The 19,085-nt window shown below is 42.5% G+C and overlaps 2 protein-coding genes across 5 annotated transcripts in view; both read left to right on the top strand.

Moving 5' to 3' along the window:
- Nucleotides 1-19,085, top strand: part of ITPK4 (inositol 1,3,4-trisphosphate 5/6-kinase 4) — a 415,945-nt gene that overhangs the window by 273,375 nt on the left and 123,485 nt on the right. The gene's annotated exons all lie outside the window — the stretch shown is intronic.
- On the top strand, nt 3,914-4,473 carry LOC149167441 (uncharacterized). Its single transcript, XM_089432587.1, has 2 exons — nt 3,914-4,096; nt 4,221-4,473. Exons 1-2 carry the CDS (start codon nt 3,914-3,916, stop codon nt 4,413-4,415), a joined length of 378 nt encoding a protein of 125 aa, XP_089288713.1. The 3' UTR covers nt 4,416-4,473.

Raw genomic sequence — 19,085 nt, 5'->3', positions numbered from 1 at the left:
GCTATTGATTAGGGACTTAATTTCGGCTGTTGATTTGTCAACGAGAAAAGTATAATAGGAGGCTTGAGGGTCACTTGGAGAACACACTAGAGTGATCAGTAATTCTATTCCCTAGAGCAGGGTTTGCTAAGAGAGATAGAATTAGTGATCAGTTGCAGCGAGGGGCAATGAGTACGAGGCAGAGAGGCAGGGACAGTGCCGAGAGACCAGTGCAAAAGTAGAGAGAGGAAGACACAGAGCCAGAGGGAGCCATGAAGAGGCAGCAGAGACTGTGCAAAGCTAGAAGGGCCTGCGTCATCCACATAGAGGCTGCAGGAGTGATGCATAGAGCCAGAGAGGCTGCGCAGAGCCTCAGTAGGCTAACGCAGAGGGTTTTAGGCTGACGCAGAGGCCAACAACGCTGAAACTGAGCTTCAGATTGTGCTGGAGAGGGATTTTGTGGAGCAGGCTTTTCGAATACCTGTTTCCGAAGAGAGGTATTGTTGCCAGATTTTTTATCTCTGTCGGGTTAGCCAGTTTGGCACCTAGTGTACTCAGAAAAGAACTGCTTAATAATAAAACTCTTAGATAGCTGCACCGGTTTTCCCGCATTGGGTTTTTCTAGGGACATTAGCATGTACTTGTATTTATTTTCAGTATTTACATGGTAAATAACTTGTTAATTAACAGAACAAGTAGGTAGAAATAAATCAGTAAAGTGCATGGAGGGTTTCTAACTGGTTGACTTAGAAACTTCAACAATTATCCTTGGTACGGGAGCCCTAGACAATTGCATTATAGTTTGTTAATATAACGAAGTTGGGCTATTGAAAAAATGTAATAAGTTGTATATTTGTGCATTTATTGATTTACTGTTGTTTATATTCTGCTCTGTAAAGTAGTTTGTTGTGTTATTTGGATTGGTAGTGTCAAAGATTCTAAGACCCTGACCTAGATTCTTGTGTCGTGGAAATTCAACACTGGTCACTCTTATTGGGTGCTCCATTTGACATTTAAGCAAATCCTCCTGTGGCAATCTTGGCTGCTCCCTTTGTCACTGAAGCAAATCCTCCTGTCACCGCTGCTTCCTCTGTCACTGAAGCATACCCAACTTTATTGCATGGTCCCCTCAAAGAAGGCACGTTGCTACTAGAGACCTCTTGTCTCTAAGCATCTAGTCTGACAATCTCAACCAGGGTTGCAGGAATCGCCCCCCCCCCCCGGAGGATCCAAACCCGGAACCGCGGATCGGAGCGAACCGTCCCGGAATCCAATTTGGAAGCGCGATTCGGAGGAGGAGGTGGCGCGGTTCCGGAATTTAAATGCGATTCCTGCCTTTTGGGTTGCGGCCACCCCGGAACCGGGGATCGGAGGGCGGTTCGGGCACGGGGTGGCGCCACGCTTCCGGCCCGGAACCGCACGCCACCCGCACGCCACCCAGGCGATTCCGGAAGCAACCCTGCGGCCTCCTTTTTTTTAATTTATTTTTTTTAAATTTGTTTTAATATGTGACTTAACTAGCATGAGGGGGTGGGTTAGGTTAGTTTAGGGTGAGTCTAGGGTGACTTTAGAAAAGAATAAAGCCCCCATTCTCTTCTCATTTTCTCACTTTGAGTTTATGAGAGTTGGAGAAGAGAAGAGAGGAGAGGAGAAGAGAAGAGAGGAAAGGAGAGGAGAAGAGAGGAGAGCTTGGAGGAGTGAAGAAGGAGGAGCTAGGAGAAGGAGGAGGAGCTTGGAGCAAGAGCTTGGAGGACTTCATCTACAAGAGCTAAAGAGGTAAGTTCAAACCCCAAACTCCCTTGTTTTTTTGAAAAAAAAATTGTATTTTTCTCCTCCCTCTCCTACTCTTTCCCATTGTTTCTACTTGCTCCTTTATTTACAGGTTGTCCACCACCTATATCCATATTCCAAGATGGTGTTCTTTTGGCTTCTATGTATCATTCCACTCTTGGTTTTAATGATGGCAAGGGTGAGGAATAGAGGGGAAGAGGAAGGGGATGAACTTGGTCCTAATAGTAGTGACCCAATGTATGATGAGGAGGAAGGGTTTGAAGAGGAAGGGGATGAACTTGAAGAGGACACTGAAGCACAAGATGGGAAAGGTACATCAAATCCCTTGTGGAACTATGTGACCAAACTTGAAGGGGGAAAGGGTGGTGGATCTTACAAATGGATGTGCCCTCATGATTGTCATGGAGGAAAACCATATACGGGTTCATATACCCGTCTGAGGAGGCATTTTTGTGGGGTGCTAGAGAGTGATGAAAAAAAGGGTTCTGTGGGGGTAGCCATTTGCCCAAAAATTTCAAGTGAACAAAGACAAAAATACATCAAAATAGAGATGGCTGCACAACAAAAAAACAAGAAACAAAAAACTCATTCAGAATCAAGTGCAACCTCTAAATTTGGTAGTTGCCCATCTCCTTATGGTACTTCTGCAACCTCTGGAGGTAGAAAAACAATAGGGGATTTCCTTAATGTTACTGGGAGGGATGATGTGGATGGAAAGGTAGTCCGTTTTCTTTGTGCTTGCGGTGTACCATTCAATGTGCTTCGCTCTCCCTATTGGCATGACATGGTAAAGGCCATCAATGAAGCCCCAAAAGGATACAAGGCCCCCAACTATGAGAAAGCTAGAACAGTGTTATTAGAAAGAGAAAAAGCTAAGGTTCAAAGAGCTTTGACACGTTTTACACATGAGTGGGTGGATTATGGGGTATCCATTGTATCAGATGGGTGGACAAATATTAGAAACCAACATTTGATAAATGTTCTTGGTGTTTCTTCTAAGGGTGCAGTATTTATTGCATGTCATGACTCCTCCTCCATCAGTGCAACTGCACAAAACATTGCAGATCTCCTATTGAAATCAATCAAAGATGTTGGTCCGAATAATGTGGTTCAAGTGATCACAGATAATGCAGCAAATTGTAAGGCAGCAGGAAAAATTATTGAGCGTACTCATCCACACATCTTTTGGTCTGGGTGCCTGGTTCACACATTGAACCTTTTGATGCATGATATTGTGAAACACAAAGAATGTGGGTGGATTGCTGAGGTTTACAGGAAAGGGAAGCAGCTCATTAAATTCATCACAGGGCATACAAGGGTAAACTACTTCTATGGCACTTACTCCAAGTTGCAATTGCTTAAAATTGCAAAGACAAGATTTGCTAGTTATTACCTCACCTTTAGGCGGCTAGTGAAGGTGAGACAAGCTTTAACTAATCTGGTGTGTGCTGAAACATGGGATGAAATTAACCAGTGTACAGATGGTGCTACTGCTAATGTAGTCAAGGACACTGTTCTTGACACTTACTTTTGGTCACAGGTTAAATATGTTTTGCAATTCACCAAACCAATTTATTACATGATCAAGTTTGCAGATTCAGATCGACCAGTAATTGGGGAGGTGTATGAGCAAATGGATAGCATGTTGGGGCAGATTAAAGACATTGTTGAGCCTAGAGATACCACCTTGTACAATTATATTCGTGAAGAGGTGGAAAAGCGATGGGATATGCTAAATGTTCCATTGCATGCATTAGCATATGTTTTGACACCTAGGTACTATCATCCATCATGGCTTTCAAAACCAGCACCTGGGGGGGGAAGCAGGAAAAAACCACACCAAGATAAAGAGGTTCACGAAAAATATATGGCTGCATTGAGTAGATTAATCCCTGATAATGAGGAGGCTGCATTGGTACGGAGACAGGTGAGCAACTATACGCTCAACACTGGTCCATTTGGGAGCATGCATTCAATTGAAGATCGAGAGCATTTTTCTGCTCTTGAGTGGTGGAACATGCATGGAGGGCCTACTCCACTTCTACAGAGTTTGGCATTGCGGGTGCTATCACAAGTGGTAAACACTTCTTCTGCAGAGAGGTGTTGGAGCTCTTATTCTTTCATCCACAGTGTTAAAAGGAACATGTTGAGTTTAGATCGGGCAGAGAGCTTGGTTTATGTTCATTACAACTTGCGATTGTTGTCCCATTACTGTGAAGATGCAAAGTCTAATAAAGACTTGTTGACTTGGGACAAGCATCCAGAGGAGCCCAATTTGGAGGATGGAGTGTTGCAACTAGAGCAATTAGAGGATGCTCTTATCCAGGTATGTCCATTGTGGTATGAATTTTCCAATTTTCCCTTATAAAGCATTTCTCTAATTCATGTTTTTAATTTTTTTGTTAACTAGTGTTTTTTTTTTTTTGCATGAATTTTTTGAGCGATTCTAGGATGATGATGACCGTGTTGATATGCCACCACCCCCACCCCCATCTGGTCCTAGGTTCCATGGTTCAACACCAACAGCAGGGGGTTCTTCTTCATCAGTTCCAGTGCCACGACTTACACAGGGACCATCTTCTTCATTGCCACCACGTGGAGGCACGCCATCACGTTCTATTCGTGGTGGAAGGAGGAGAGATTAGTAGATATATTCACAATCTACTTCTTTTTGTCATAGTCTATAGATTACTCATTAGACTTGTAGACTTGTGAATTTGAATTTTGAACCTTTTTGGCTTGGCGGTGACCAAGTGACATATTTTGTAAACATTATTATTTGAATTTTGGACATGACAAATGTTGACAGTTGCTCACTTGCTAGATAAATCATAATATGCTCTATGTTTTATGTTTTATAATATGCTTAAATGTTTTATGTTTTATAATATGCTTAAAAATTTGATGTATGTTTGTAATAGCTAGAATATAGATGATTGTTGTACATACTAGTAACTACAATGGAATCATGGATGCCATATCTATCTTGATTTATGCAAAAATATGCATGTTTTCATGTCTTCTACAATTAATTTGGTATTTGGGATGTTTGTTTTGAGTATAAATGCAAAAAAATATATAAAAATATATATATATATAGCAGACGCTTCTGCGGACGCTTCGCTCCCTAGATTTTTGGAAAATGACGCTTCCGCGCTTCGCGCTTCCGCTTCGCGCTTCCGCTTCGCTCCCGCTTCGTGCAACATTGATCTCAACCCATGACATCCTCTTGGAAGGATGCTCCTTCCACTATGCCTAACTGTGTGCTCCCTCTGAATTGGATGCTCTTTTGGTCATCTGGCATGGTCTTGGATGCCCTAACAATTTCTACAATCCTCCCTCTCAAATACCAATCACTCTATGCTCGAACCCTTAGGCCACACAAGAATCTAACCATCTGGTGTCTGAAGCAAAATGTCTTGTAGTCCACTCCCTCTTTCTAGGAGAACCCTCTTGCCACAAACCTCTCTTTGTACTTCTCGATGCTGCCATTGCCTTGGCAGTCTTCACAATGGACCTGTTCTTCCTTTCTGAAAACCCCATTCAGGAGACCATGGGAAATGGAAAAATAATAACCAAGCAATCATTTTCTGATATCTAAAGCATACAAAATAAAAGGACAAGAGGCTAGCCAAAAAATCAAAAAGGAGAAAAAATATGACTGGAAGTACTTATCTCTTGATCAAGGAAGAAATTGCTGAGGGTTGTAGGGAACTATCAACTCCCTCTTGATCCTTGCCTCATAGCAGAAAATCATTGAAGTTATTGGAAGTATACTCTCCTCCATTATTTGACCTCAAAACCTTGATATTCTTCCCTATCAAGGTTTCTAGTTGAGCCCTGACAGGGAATAATATAAGGTCATTCTTCCAAGATAAGAAGTATCCTAGTCTTCCAAGATATGAAATTAGTAGTACCATCCAACCTGTCTTCTACTCTGAGACATGGCACCATTTTGACAAGAGATCTATAGTCCAAACAAGTTGTTGAATACTATCTCTTCGGCTGACTTCAATGGCTGCTTTTTCAACAATGCTTTTATACCATGTTGTAATTCTAAGGCTAGAGCAGTAGAATACAATTTTCTGCTGGGTTATTACTTCCTAATGTTTTTCAACCAGTATTTATGCCACTGCTATCATTGAATAATTATAGTTAAGAAAATCTCAACAGTAAATGCAGTGGAAACAATAAAGTTTGCAGAAAGACAACAATGCACAAAAAGGACAATAATTTTACTTTGGGAAACCCAACCTTGGGAGAAACGTAACAACTTTTCTTAGGAGAAATTATTCTTCCACAAGGTTTACAAATCAGCAATTTGTCTAGAAATACGTGCCAACCATCCAACTCAAATACCAATCAAACCTGGTCAAATCCAACAACTAGTCAATGCTGGTAAAAAATAGTCAAAAGTAAACTCTGGTCAAAGTTTTGGCTTGTCGTCAAGTTCGGCCCTGTGGTCATCAGACTGTTGTCAACGGTATGTGGTCTGCGGTCAAACCCTCGGTTAATGTTGTATGAACTGCGGTAAAATCTGAGGTTAAATATCTCACTCAATGCCAAATCAAACTTGGTCAAACAGAAGTCAAATCAGCTCGGTCAATGCCCAGTGAAACTCAGTTAAATAGAGGTCCACTTTGCTCAGTCTAAATAGTCAAATTCGTCTTCCTTCTCCAGACGTGCCGCTGTCCAAGAGAGATAAGGGAATAATGAAGAGAGAGAAGAAACTTGCTCTTGCTTGGTGGAGAAAATGAAACATCACGCCCTCTATTTGTACTTGTCGAATGCAGTGAAATAACCCAAGGGACAGACCCCTTCATAGGCTTGGCCAACTTGACTTTCCTGCGCTGACTTGTCACTTCAAAAATTAAAATTTTAATAATTCTTCTAGGTCGACTTGAAAAACATTTAGCCATATGGGAATATGTCTCAATGCTATAAAAAAATCAACGAAAGGTGAGGTGGAGGAGTTAATTATATGACTGTCTTGTTGATTTCTGTGTATAAATTTGCAACAAAAAACTAAAACTAGCGAAACACTAGACCAAAAAATATTAAATACCGGTTATAGGTACTTGAAATTGATGTAGAAAAAATATCCTAACTAGTTATGAAGTTTTTGAGTTTGGGTTGCTGGCTAGAGGGGTTACAAAGAATTGCAGGGACAGCAACTTGTTTCACTTGAATAGGCCACCCAATAAGTCCCAAAACACTCTTAGATCATTGATCTGAAGGTGGGAAGGTTGGAAGGTGAAATATGGATCTTAGAAGACGACTTCCAAGCTTTGAACAAAAGAAAATGTCAATTTGTATTTCTGTGGTCTTGAGATCAAGTCCCACTGGGTACTTTGCCCAAAAACTTCTAGCAACAAATACTCAAATAAAACAGCTAAAAAATTCTTATTTTTATGACTCTAACATTGATATATCAACAATCTATTATTATTGTAAGAGTCTAAATGCAAGATTCCAACAAAATATTTACTTGGGGGTGCAGGGAACCTTGAAGTGTTTGCAGATTTTCACTGTAACAACCAATTAAATGCTCAGATATGCAATAAAATAACTTGATACAGGAGGGTAAAAATATGCAAATAATCCACATTAATTGTATCACAACCTTGGCCTAAATATTCATCAATTCTAGACAATTCAAAGTAAATTACTTGCTATTTTGAGATGAAACTTGAAAAATCAGCTAGTAAGATATACTAAACTAAAATGTAAAATAGAAAAAGGCTTGGAGTTTTATTAAAATAGATGGTCATTGGAAATTCATACTTTGTATCTTTAGTACTTACCTCCAGTGCTGTGTTTTGAAAAACACTTCTCTCTAAAGTTGGTTTTGCACTTAATCAAGGAAGTGGGTTTGCTCTACAAGAGAAATTGCCTCCACTTGTGACTTAAGGTACTCTCCCCCTCTTGTGACTTAAGCTCTCCACTTTTTGAACCCAACTAGGAGCAACCACTAGTGTGGCATTCTCCAGCCTTCGATTTGAGTATGCAGTGAAATGAAAGCTCCCTTCCTAGTTGAAGCTTCCTACTGGAATAGTTCAACCCTTGTTGGAATAACCCACCTGCAGCAAAAAAACAAAGCAGAATTTCTCCCTAAATTGCCCCCTTCATGTGGCTATGTAGCCCTTCAATGGCTTGATCCTCTAGCTTCTGTGTGATCTTACTAGCGAGAAAATAGCTTAGATGCGAAACAATTACAACAAATAACTGAGAAGAAAAAATATAGTAAGAGCCAACCCACAAATGTAAAAGTTTATTACACTAGTTTGTAATGAACTATTACACAAGTTTGTAAGTGAGTTCCTTATTAATCACACTAATCTCACATGACAACAACCACCTTACTAGAGGAGAGACTAGCATTTTATAAACTTTCCTTAATAGCTAGATAACGACTAGTTGGACTCCTCCTCTATATAATAATATTTATTACTCATCCACATGTTACAGACTTACTAATTTTAATAAGATATTACAATTACACCATAGGTCTTTCCATTAAAGGGGACGAATTTACTCAAATTTCCCTTTGAGGTCCATATTCCCCTTGCTTATGTCCTCAGAAGAATAAAAATAAAGAATGGTAAACTTTGAAGGTCCAAAGTCCAACTTGGAAAACTTGGCTTGGTCCATGCAACTCGACTCTTTGAATTTGATTTGGTTGAAGGGAAGACTCTTGACTTTCTAATGGCTACAATTTTGTCCACTCATCAACTTCTTGGTTCATAACACCCCAACTTTCCATTTGACTATGCATAACTGCTAATTTGAACTTTAACGGTTAGTTGACTTGACTGTTAATGAATAGGTAACTTAGCTTCACCACTTTTTTGCTTGATTTGAAACACATTGGTGAATGTGATAATTCTACCACTTGGGTTTCCTATAATTTTCCTTGATTTCACTTGGGTGTTGCTCCAATTTTCCATATCATGCCCTACATTGCCACATCATCACTGCATTTGCCACATCATCATGCCCATGTGCTAGATCTCTAATGCCTTGAGGAACTTGGAAAATTTGAGACATGGGTTTTGTTCCTCTTTTCTTGTAGACCACTTTTGACATAATGCATGTCCAAAACTGTTCAACGCTGCCCCTTTTTTGCCACCTAGAAATTTGTAGTACCTATTGACCAACTTTGTCTGGCTATAACTTGACAATGCCTTTTTGGAAAAATTTCCCCATGGCATGTTGTCTTCTCATTAAGTTGAACATTTCGGGACCAAGTTGTATTTTTTACTTTTGGGACCACTTACATTGGGAAATGCAAGATACCTTGAGAAACATGAAAAGTTGACTTTTTGAGATTGCCATGTATGAGAACTAAGGGATATTGCACCAAGGCCAAGGCCACATATAGATTCGATAGACACATAAACACACAATAAGACATAAGTGCACCATAACGCAGGCTAGACTAGCCCATACACTAGTGATCGTCGCTTAAAAAGAAGGCTACCCTAAAACCATGAGTCCTCAAGTAGGCCCATCCAAGGTGCTCCAATCCTATCAAGGATGTGTTGTCCCAAAATCTAGCCAGTCTAGTGAGGAGAGCTCACGATACAAGAACTAGACCAAGGGACAACAATATGAGGTGTGATGCATTGTCACCACAACCACTATCTCCTACTCTTTAGTGGTATGTCACCACAAGGGAGGCTTCCCTATATTAGGTCACCTAAAGGATATATCTAGTCCAAGGGGGAAAGGTAACAAAATAGGCCAAGGAGGGATGCTCTTCCTAGGAACAAGGCTCAACTACCGCAATTAGGGCGATGCGTTGATTTTTCCACAACACTTAAGAATCAGGTTTGAGTCTAAAATCATGATAAAAAACACACTCAAATGCTATAACACAAGCACTTTGCACAACAAAAAATACATATTAGTGAATCAATCTTGTGCAAAAGACAAATTTTAACCCACAACTTGTTATATTACAAACTTTAATACAACAATCATAGGGCTCTTGTACTAGGGATCAAGGCCCTGACATACAACCCTGATACAAGACACAACTAGGGCTTGGGGTCAAGTTTCAACAACTATGACCACCAATCTTTCCTTGAACAACATATGCTTGACCTATTTGCTGAAGGTGCACACTACTCAACCCTTTTAGTTCACGTACCTTGAACACATCTGACAGGTACTTTGCCTCTTTTGCTGATCACTGCAACATCTGCAACCTCAGAATGCTTGCATCTCTAGCCGTCCAATTTGCCACTATCAATCTTCTAGATGCCTCTAGAATGACTGAACACAGTCTCACCAAACTACCCTTTAGTAGCCCTCTTGATCCACCAAAATGTCTGCTCATAGGGTCTTTTGAATTTACCCTCTTATCAGTGATTTGCCACACCAAATCCCTGAACTAGGGCTCCATCAAATCTACCCACATATCAGTGAGATTCCCACTTGCACACAAGAAACTAGGGCATACCCAGATTTGCCTCTTAAGAGTCCATTAGCTCCTCCAATGATCACTGTACATGAGGTATTCCACTTCTTCTCACTACTAGTCTCTTTGCCACTCCAAAGATGACTAGACGTAGGGCTTTATATGCTGCAAGCTACTGATCTAGGGCTCAATAATTGGCCCACTTCACTGTTCTCTTGACTGCTTCAAAAGTCATTCCTTACGGCTTGGATGGACTGCCGTCACAAAGTGCCATATCAGCGCTTTGTCACTGTACTTAGGGTTGCTTACTCAACCACTAACAAACCACACAGGTTTTGTACATATGCTACACAAATCTGCTGTCCAATATACTCAAGATAGACTTGTAATACGTTATCTTCAACACTCCATGACAACCATACATGTCTGCCCTAGATCACACTTCTGTCCACACCTAAAGACATGTTAGTTCTTGATGAATATGGTAGCATCAGACATGTGTTTTAGTCTCTAGGGTGTCAGAGATGCTAAGGAACACGAGATCTCCAAAACTCAAAAAAGGTTTTGAGAGAAAACACTTAGAACTTCTCAATTAAATTAATTGACCAATAATTAAAAAGTAGCTAAGTCTAACTTAGGAAAATTGATTAATTAATGGGTATTAATTAAGAAAATCAATTTTTCCCTAGAGACTTCTGGAAAAGTGACTTGACGGAGTTTGAGATGATCTAAGCCATTGATCATGATTAGATCTTGGCCATTGATGCTCCAGCAAGAGATTATAAGAGCGGGTCGAAGGGATTGGAGAATACACATCAAGCAAGCAAGGTTCGAATTACCCAATTTGTAGTATTCAACAGGGTGTAGTTTGAGCTAGGGAGAGCGAGTAGCAGAGGTTTGCAATAGTGAGAATTTCTGAAGAAATTCTCATGAGATTTTGCAGTGATCCAGACTCAGGATAGGAGACTGAATTGTCCAACAGAGGAGGCCATATTCTGCAGTGCGAGTTAGCTAGATTATTAGTGCGAGTTGTCGGAAGGAGGATCGATTTAGTTGCTAGTGCTTGGATCGATTCCCAGGAGGCAGAGCGAATTGTTTCTAGAGGTAGAGGGAGGCAAGACGACTTGACTAGAGAAGGTTCCAGGGCAGAATGAAATTTTTGGAGGTTGCAGTGCGCATTTTTGGCCAGTGGTGGGAGTGCCAGGGAGGAGTACAAGTGGCCAAGGAGAGGCCAGATCGAGTTGTTGTGAGGGAAAATAATTTTCCCAACATATTTCCAGTTGAGATAAATTGTCGGAGCTAAGCCAAGAAGGCTAACAGTGTTAAATCTCTATTTTTGCTGCATAATAATAAAACCCTCATTTGTTGCACTGGTTTTCCTTTTAGGGTCTTTTCTAGGGACTTTTGTCCAAAAACAACGGTGTCATTTTTATTGCGTGTGTGCATCTATTTCTCAGTTTCGTAATTTTGTTTCTGCAACATAATTTTTATTGTGAAGAATTGCAGTGTGAATTATTCGCTATTTGCCGTAATAATAATTATAGAAGACAAATAAACTGTTAAATTTAGGAGAATAATTTCCAGTTGCTGCAGTTCAAGGAATTTTCACATGGTATTGGAGCAAGGGAGAGCATATTAGAGGCTCTAGACGAAAGGAAGTGAGATTGTGCAGTTTCAGAGGGAGATTTGAAACATTATTTCTAGATATGTGTAAGCTAGCTAGGCAATGCAAATTGTTGGAGGTAGAAAATTGATTTCCTGTTCAAGGTGAAGGAAAAGCTTGATTTGCCTTAGGAGCAGTAGCAACAGGTAGTAGGATTGCAGGTAAGGGTTTTCGGTGAGTAGATCAGTGAGTTCGCAGAGTAGATCTAGTGCAGTGATTTTGCAGCAGCGGTTTTGTTGTTGCAGATTAGAGCAGGAAAGGAAGAAAAAAGCACACGAAGAATTATACCCAAGGCTTCTCCAGTGTATTTGAATTTCTCAGATTTTCTGGTATGGCCGCAGAGAGATTCAACATTCAGGAGGCTACAAATTTCTCTTCCAGATTGAAAATTGAATTCGCTCAGATAGCTTGCCTCTGTAGGTTGACTTCACTGGATGTTTGGTATATAGATAATGGAGCACCAGCTCACATGATAGGAGTTAGAGAACACTGCTCCAGTTATAAGGAGGAGGAGATGGACTTCCAGATCCAAATGGGAAACAAAAGTAAATGTACTCGAGTCGGGAGAGATACCATCGAGATTTATATGGAGTCATGGGCAAGCGCCAATGTTATAGAGGTGCGCATGTGCCTGACTTAGGTATGAACCTAATTTCAGTGTTAGAACTACAAGACAAGGGATATGATGTCTATTTTGTAGGAAGAAGGTGTTCATCAAACACTAGAGCTAGAAGAAGGTGAAATAGATTGGAGTTCATAGTAACAGGTTGTATAAGTTACAACTAGACTCTCCAAAAGCACTTGTTAGTAGCAGCAGCAGTGGTAGCAGTAGTAGTGGGAGAGACCTGAATGAATTGTAGCATAGGAGAATGGGTCATGTACACCATGGAGCACTTAGGATGCTCAAGGAGACATTGACAGGTGTTCCAAAATCAAGCACGGAACATGATGATGTGTGCATGAAAATATGTCAGAACTACCAGAAAATATGCTAAGGTAACATTCCCAAGAAGTGATAGTAGATCAAATGGTGTGTTGAAGCTTATACATTCAGATATTTGGGGCCCATTTTTCACCAGATCTCTTAGAGGGTACAACTATTGTGTTACCTTCATAATTGACTTCTCCAGGAAGTTTTGGATCTATTTTTTGAAGACCAAGGATGAGGTTTTTAGTTGTTTCCAAGAGTTTGAGGTTCTAGTGGAAAATGCGATTGGGAAGAAGATCAATGTGTTTTGCACGAATAACGAAGGAGAGTACACAGACAATGACTTCATGGGTTTCTGTGCAAAGGAGGGCATCAAGAGGGAGTGGACAACTCCATACAATCCACAACAAAAAGGAGTAGCAAAGCAAAAAAACAGGTCTATAATTGGGGCAACAAAAGCTATGTTGTATGACCAGGACATGCCCAAGTTTCCATGGGCAGAGGCATGTAGCACAATGGTGTATATATAGAACAGGATTCTCACTAGGCATTGGGGAAAATAACACCAGAGGAGGTTTTCTCAAGGAAGAAGTTGGAGGATAGTCACTTCTGAATCTTTGGCAGTATAGTTTACTGTCATGTACTAGATGAAAAATGCAGTAAGTTGGATCAAACTATTGAGAAGGCTTTCTTTGTGGGGTACAACGAAACCTTAAAGGCATATAAGATCTACATTCCTAGTAGTAGGAAGATTATCGTGAGATAGGACGTGAAGTTCATGGAGGACAGGGCCTTTAAGAGATCTTGCGAGATGCCGGTAAGTGATCAAAGTGAGCTAGTCGAAGCTCCATTAATCCAGCAGCAGGGAGAGTCATAGGGTTCTAGTATAGTGACATACAAGCACTAGTTCAAATGTAGAGAATCCAACGAGGTCGCAGTAGACGAAGCAGCAGGGGTAGGATCAGGAGCTGGTCGAACCACCCACCACTAGCAGTCAAACCTGCAAAGAAGTTCGTTAGACGTTGAGGGATGTGGAGGAGTTTATGGGGACTCCTAAGACGGGCAAGAGAGAATGCAGACAACTAGACATGTATGAAGCTTTGGTGGCACAGGTTGTTGAACCTTCCAACCATCATGAGGCTGCACAACATCAAGTGTGGTAGGATGCCATGGTGGAGGAATATAGCTCCATCATGATGAATGATGGTTGGAAGGTAGTGCCAACTTGCCAAGACCTGTGGATAGGTCAGTTGTGGGCTCTCAGTGGATCTATAGGATCAAGTACATTGTAGACGACAATGTGGAGAAGTACAAGGTTAGGTTCGTGGCAAAGGGGTATGCACAGAAGGAGGGAATAGACTATGAGGAGATCTTCACCCTAGTTGCCAGATATACTTCCATCTGGTCAGTTATATCTCTAGCAACACTGATGGGATGGCAAATTCACCCAATGGATGTCAAGACAACATTCTTGAACTGGGTGATAGAGGAGGAGGTATATATTGAACAACCAGAGGGATTTGAGACACATGAGAGGGGCACACATGTGTGCAAACTGAAGAGATCACTGTATGGGCTCAAACAAGCTCCGAGGGCATGGTATGATCAGATAGATAGCTACTTGCAACAAACGAGATTCGTCAATAGTGACATAGATCCCAACCTTTACTATCTGATGGTAGAGGGTGAGCTACTAATCCTAGTGTTGTATGTGGATGACCTATTTCTGATAGGGTCATCAGGGATCATAGAGGACTATAGGAGGAAACTAGTAGCAAAGTTTGACATGTAGGATCTGGGACTAATGCATTACTTCTTAGGCTTGGAGGTATGGAAGAGGGATAGGGAGATCTTCCTTGGTCAAGGTGTTAAATTATGAAACTACGGTCAAATTCCACTTTGGACAACTCATTTGAAGGAGATGATGATTGCATTGAATTCCTCTTTTCAAGAGGACAAATTCGGCCTAGAGATCATCAAATTTGGACAATGGAAAGTGTACTTATGAATAAAAGTCGACATATGCACATTTCGACAGGTCGACCCTAATGGTAAATTGGTCACCCTTGGAAGCCTATAAATGTTGGAATTTCTGAGTCTGACACATTAGAAACCCTTTTTGCACTTTAGACATTTATTCCTACCTACTTGTTCTGTGAATTAACAAGTTATTTACCATGTAAATACGGGAAATAAAGACAAGTACATGCTCAACACATTACAGATCATCAACTGAAGGAAATAGAAACAAGCACACAAGTGACACCGTTGTTTTTGGACTAATGTCCCCAGGAAAACCCAATGCGGGAAAATCGGTGCAGCTATTTGAGGGTTTGATTTATTAAGCAGTTTCAGAATACAATCTGGGTGCCAAATCCGGCTCACCCAACAGAGAAAAATCTCGGCAGTAGTACTTCTCTACTCGGAAGCAGATATTCTGGTTGAAACCCCAGATAAACACTCCGGCAGCTTCACAGCTCCAATCTGCCCCACGAAACCCCAATGTCAACCTCTAGGGACTGCATCAACCTCTCTTTGGCCCAGCGTTAGCCGAACGTCACTCCGGCTTGGCCTGCGTCAACCTCTAGAGGCACTGCGTCAGCCCTGTGGCCCTCTGCATGACCCACGCTGGCCCTTTGAGGCACTGCGCAACTCCTGGCTACCTCTGCGTGAGCCCTGGCCGGCTCTGCATGAACCCTTGGCTGCTTCTGCGTCTCTCTCTGGCTACTGCGCTGATCCTCCCAGTGATAACTTTGCCTCTCTGCTTCTGTATTCACTGCCCCTCAGCTGCAACTCTGATCACTCTCTCAACTTTCTCAACAAACCCAGCCCTAGAAAGTCGAAATCTTGATCTCTTGGTGTGTTCTCCAAGTGACCCTCAAGCCTCCTCTTATACTTTTCTCGTTGACAAATCAACGGCCGAGATTAAATCCCTAATCAATGGCTAAGATTAGATCTGGCTTGATCCATGACTTTTGGACCATTCTAACACAGTTTTATATTAATATACATTAGTATTTTATTTTCCCTAAGTTTAGACTTAGGGACTCCATTAAAAATATTAATTATTTTAATATCTCCCAAACTGTTTAGAATCTGCCCAAACCCTTTCTAGGTATTGGAGATCTCATGTGCCTCAGCCTCTCCACCAATTTTTGTTGCTAGAGCACATCCGATGCTACCCCAAATCAACACTCCCTCATAGTGAGGACTGTGCTCTAGTAACACTCCTCACTGAGCATCACTTTGATCATCTGCAATCGGTCCCTGTGCTGATGCTAGGCCTGCTGCCCAACATCCTCTCCACTGCTGCATCCTGTACTGCTACCCATGGCCCTGCCACTGCCACTGCTGCATCTATACTGCAACTCCCTTTGCATCCGTGCTGCTGCCCATGGCCCTACCATTGCCACTGTTGCATCTGCACTGCAACCCCTTTCATCATGCTGCCCATAGCACTACCACTGCTCACTGTTGCACTGCAACTCAGTTACTGAGAAGTAAGTAACTGATCTCCCAACTTTGACATCTCTGTCAGGCTAGAAACACTCCTGATGCTGAAGCTCCCTCTGTCATTGACAAGTGCTCCCTCTCTGACCTCTGCGCTGGTGCAACAACTCCATGCATCTCGCACCGTTGCACACCTCTCTGTGCCATCCTGCACTGGTGCAACACTCCCGTGCCTCTCACACTATTGCAGCCTGCTAGCCTTGCGCTGTCCTGGGAATCCTGCTCTGTAGCTCCCTCTGTTGCTCCATCTGCATCCGTCTCTACTGACATCGCCTGTATTGCTACTCCTTTTCGGGGCTCCCGTAGCAACGTCTAATCCAAGAGGCTGGGCACCTCGAGAATCCTACCCCTCATCGCCTGTAGTCCGCTTGACTACAACTCGATGTCTCCCCACTTCTTCTGAAGTGGAACATGAGCACTCATGGCAAAATCATCATTTGTCTCCACTTCCTTCTTTGCCCTTGCTGGCGCTGCCTTAGTCTCGGAGGCCTCTCCCTTACTCTTCTTCCTTGGACACTGGGTCGCATAATGACCCAACTCCCCATAGTGGAAGCATTTGACCTTGGAAAGGTCCTTCTTGTTCCATTTTTCCTGCTTTCCCTCAGATGCTAGGGCAACATCCTCCTCCTCCTCCTTCTTGACTCTGATCCCCTTGTCACTGCTTCCCGCCTTGCTCAGCCTTTTGATCTCTTCTTGGCAAAGAGAAACCCACATTTCCTCCCAATTTGGAAGGGTCGCCCTGCCTAGTATGCTTTGGACAAACACCTCCCAGTCTTCTAAGACTGCGTTAAGGGCTGTTCTCACCATCAATTCTGGATCCGGCGTTGCCCTATGGAAGTCTGCTGATCTCGAATCTCCTTCAATCGACCGAGGAATGGGTCGATCTGTTCTCCCTTCTTCCTATGGCATGATTGCAGCTGATTTTCTAGTAGCATATTCCTCTGCACAGAAGTATGCTTATACAACTTGGTCAGGGCCTCCCACATCTCCAGTCTCGTGTTCTTCTTGGCAATATGTGGTACTATATGATCCTTGACCCCATCAAGGATGATACTCTTAGCCCTCGCCATTGCATCCTCGTACCTGTTGTTATCAGTCGGATCAACTGGGATAGCTATTGTCCTCAAGGTGAAGTGCTTGACACGATTCCTGTCTAGTACAGATAAGATTCTGGCCTTCCAGACTACGAAGTTTGAGGCTCCGTCCAGTCTGTCCTGGTCTCTTACTCCGTGTAGTGCCATTTCGCTGCTCCTCTACTTCCCTCCTGGAAGTTCTTTGTGTGACTCCCTCTAAGCCTCGATTTCCCTCCTGGAAATCCTTCTATCAATGTCGAGATGCCCCTCTCCAATTGTCTGTGAAACTGCAACACTGATCCAGATTCCTTGGCTAGAAGTCTGCCTCAGCAGCAACCCCCTCTACCTTGGCCTTGCCCTGTTAGGTACTGTTCTGATTATAGTACCCCACCAGCTCCACTCTGCAACTTACCCATAGCCTCCTAAACCCAACAAACTGAAGGTTAGAGCTCCTAGGCTCTATGCAATCCTGGCACCGACAAATCAGCCTCCTCAGCCAACTGCATTAGCCCTCCTGGCCTCTGCGTGAGCCTGCCTTTGCCTCCCTCAGCCTCTGCGCTGCCTCTTCCTGGCTCAATCTTGATGACGCAGGCATTGCATCACCCCTTCCTTGCTGCTACTCTGCTAGGAACAACTTCTGTCACTCGGGACAACTGTTTTCTGCTGCTGTTGCTCTGTTCGGCTGATGTCCTCAGTTCTCCTGTGATCTGCAACCACGCTCTGATACCATGTTGGAATTTCTAAGTCTGACACGTTAGAAACCCTTCATGCACTTTACTGATTTATTCCTACCTACTTGTTCTGTTAATTAACAAGTTATTTACCATGTAAATACTGGAAATAAATACAAGTACATGCTCAACACATTACAGATCATCAATTGAAGGAAATAGAAACAAGCACACAAGTGACACCGTTGTTTTTGGACTAATGTCCCTGGAAAAACCCAATGCAGGAAAACCGGTGCAACTATCTGAGGGTTTGATTTATTAAGCAGTTTCAGAATACAATCTGGGTGCCAAATCTGGCTCACCCAACAGAGAAAGATCTCGGCAGTAGTACCTCTCTACTTGGAAGCAGATATTACGGCGAAAACCCGGGATAAACACTTTGGTAGCTTCATAGCTCCAATTTGCCCCACAAAACCCTAGCCTTAGCCTCTAGGGACTGCGTGAGCCTCTCTCTGGCCCAGCGTTAGCCCAGCGTCACTCCGTCTTGGCCTGCGTCAGCCTCTAGAGGCACTGTGTCAGCCCTCTGGTCCTCTGCGTCACCCACGTTGGCCCTCTGAGGCGCTGTGCAGCTCCTGGCTGGCTCAGCATGAACCCTTGGTTGCATCTGCGTCCCTCTCTCCGGCTACTGTGCTGATCCTCCCGGTGCTATCTCTGCCTTTTTGCTTCTATATTCACTGCCCCTCAGCTGCAACTCTGATCACTCTCTCAACTTTCTCAGCAAACCTAGCCCCAGAAAGTCGAAATCTTGATCTCTTGGTGTGTTCTCCAAGTGACCCTCAAGCCTCCTCTTATACTTTTCTCATTGACAAATCAACGACCGAGATTAGGTCCCTAATCAACGGCCAAGATTAGATGTGGCTTGATCCATGAGTTTTGGACCATTCTAACACAGTTTTATATTGATACACATTAATATTTTATTTTCCCTAAGTTTAGACTTAGGGACTCCATTAAAAATATTAATTATTTTAATATCTCTCAAACTGTT

This window comes from Pinus tabuliformis, chromosome 5_1 (genome assembly GCF_031772625.1).
Source record: "Pinus tabuliformis cultivar Carrire ecotype Pingquan chromosome 5_1, CPIR1, whole genome shotgun sequence".
Lineage (NCBI taxonomy): Eukaryota > Viridiplantae > Streptophyta > Pinopsida > Pinales > Pinaceae > Pinus > Pinus tabuliformis.
The sequence above is the reverse complement of the archived record's forward strand: the minus strand, read 5'-3'. Positions and strand labels throughout refer to the sequence as shown.

Coding starts and splice junctions, on each gene's coding strand:
- LOC149167441 (XM_089432587.1), top strand. CDS start 3,914: ATGTTGAGTTTAGATCGGGCAGAGAGCTTGGTTTATGTTCATTACAAC. Junction 4,097..4,220: donor TAGAGGATGCTCTTATCCAG/GTATGTCCATTG, acceptor GAGCGATTCTAG/GATGATGATGACCGTGTTGA.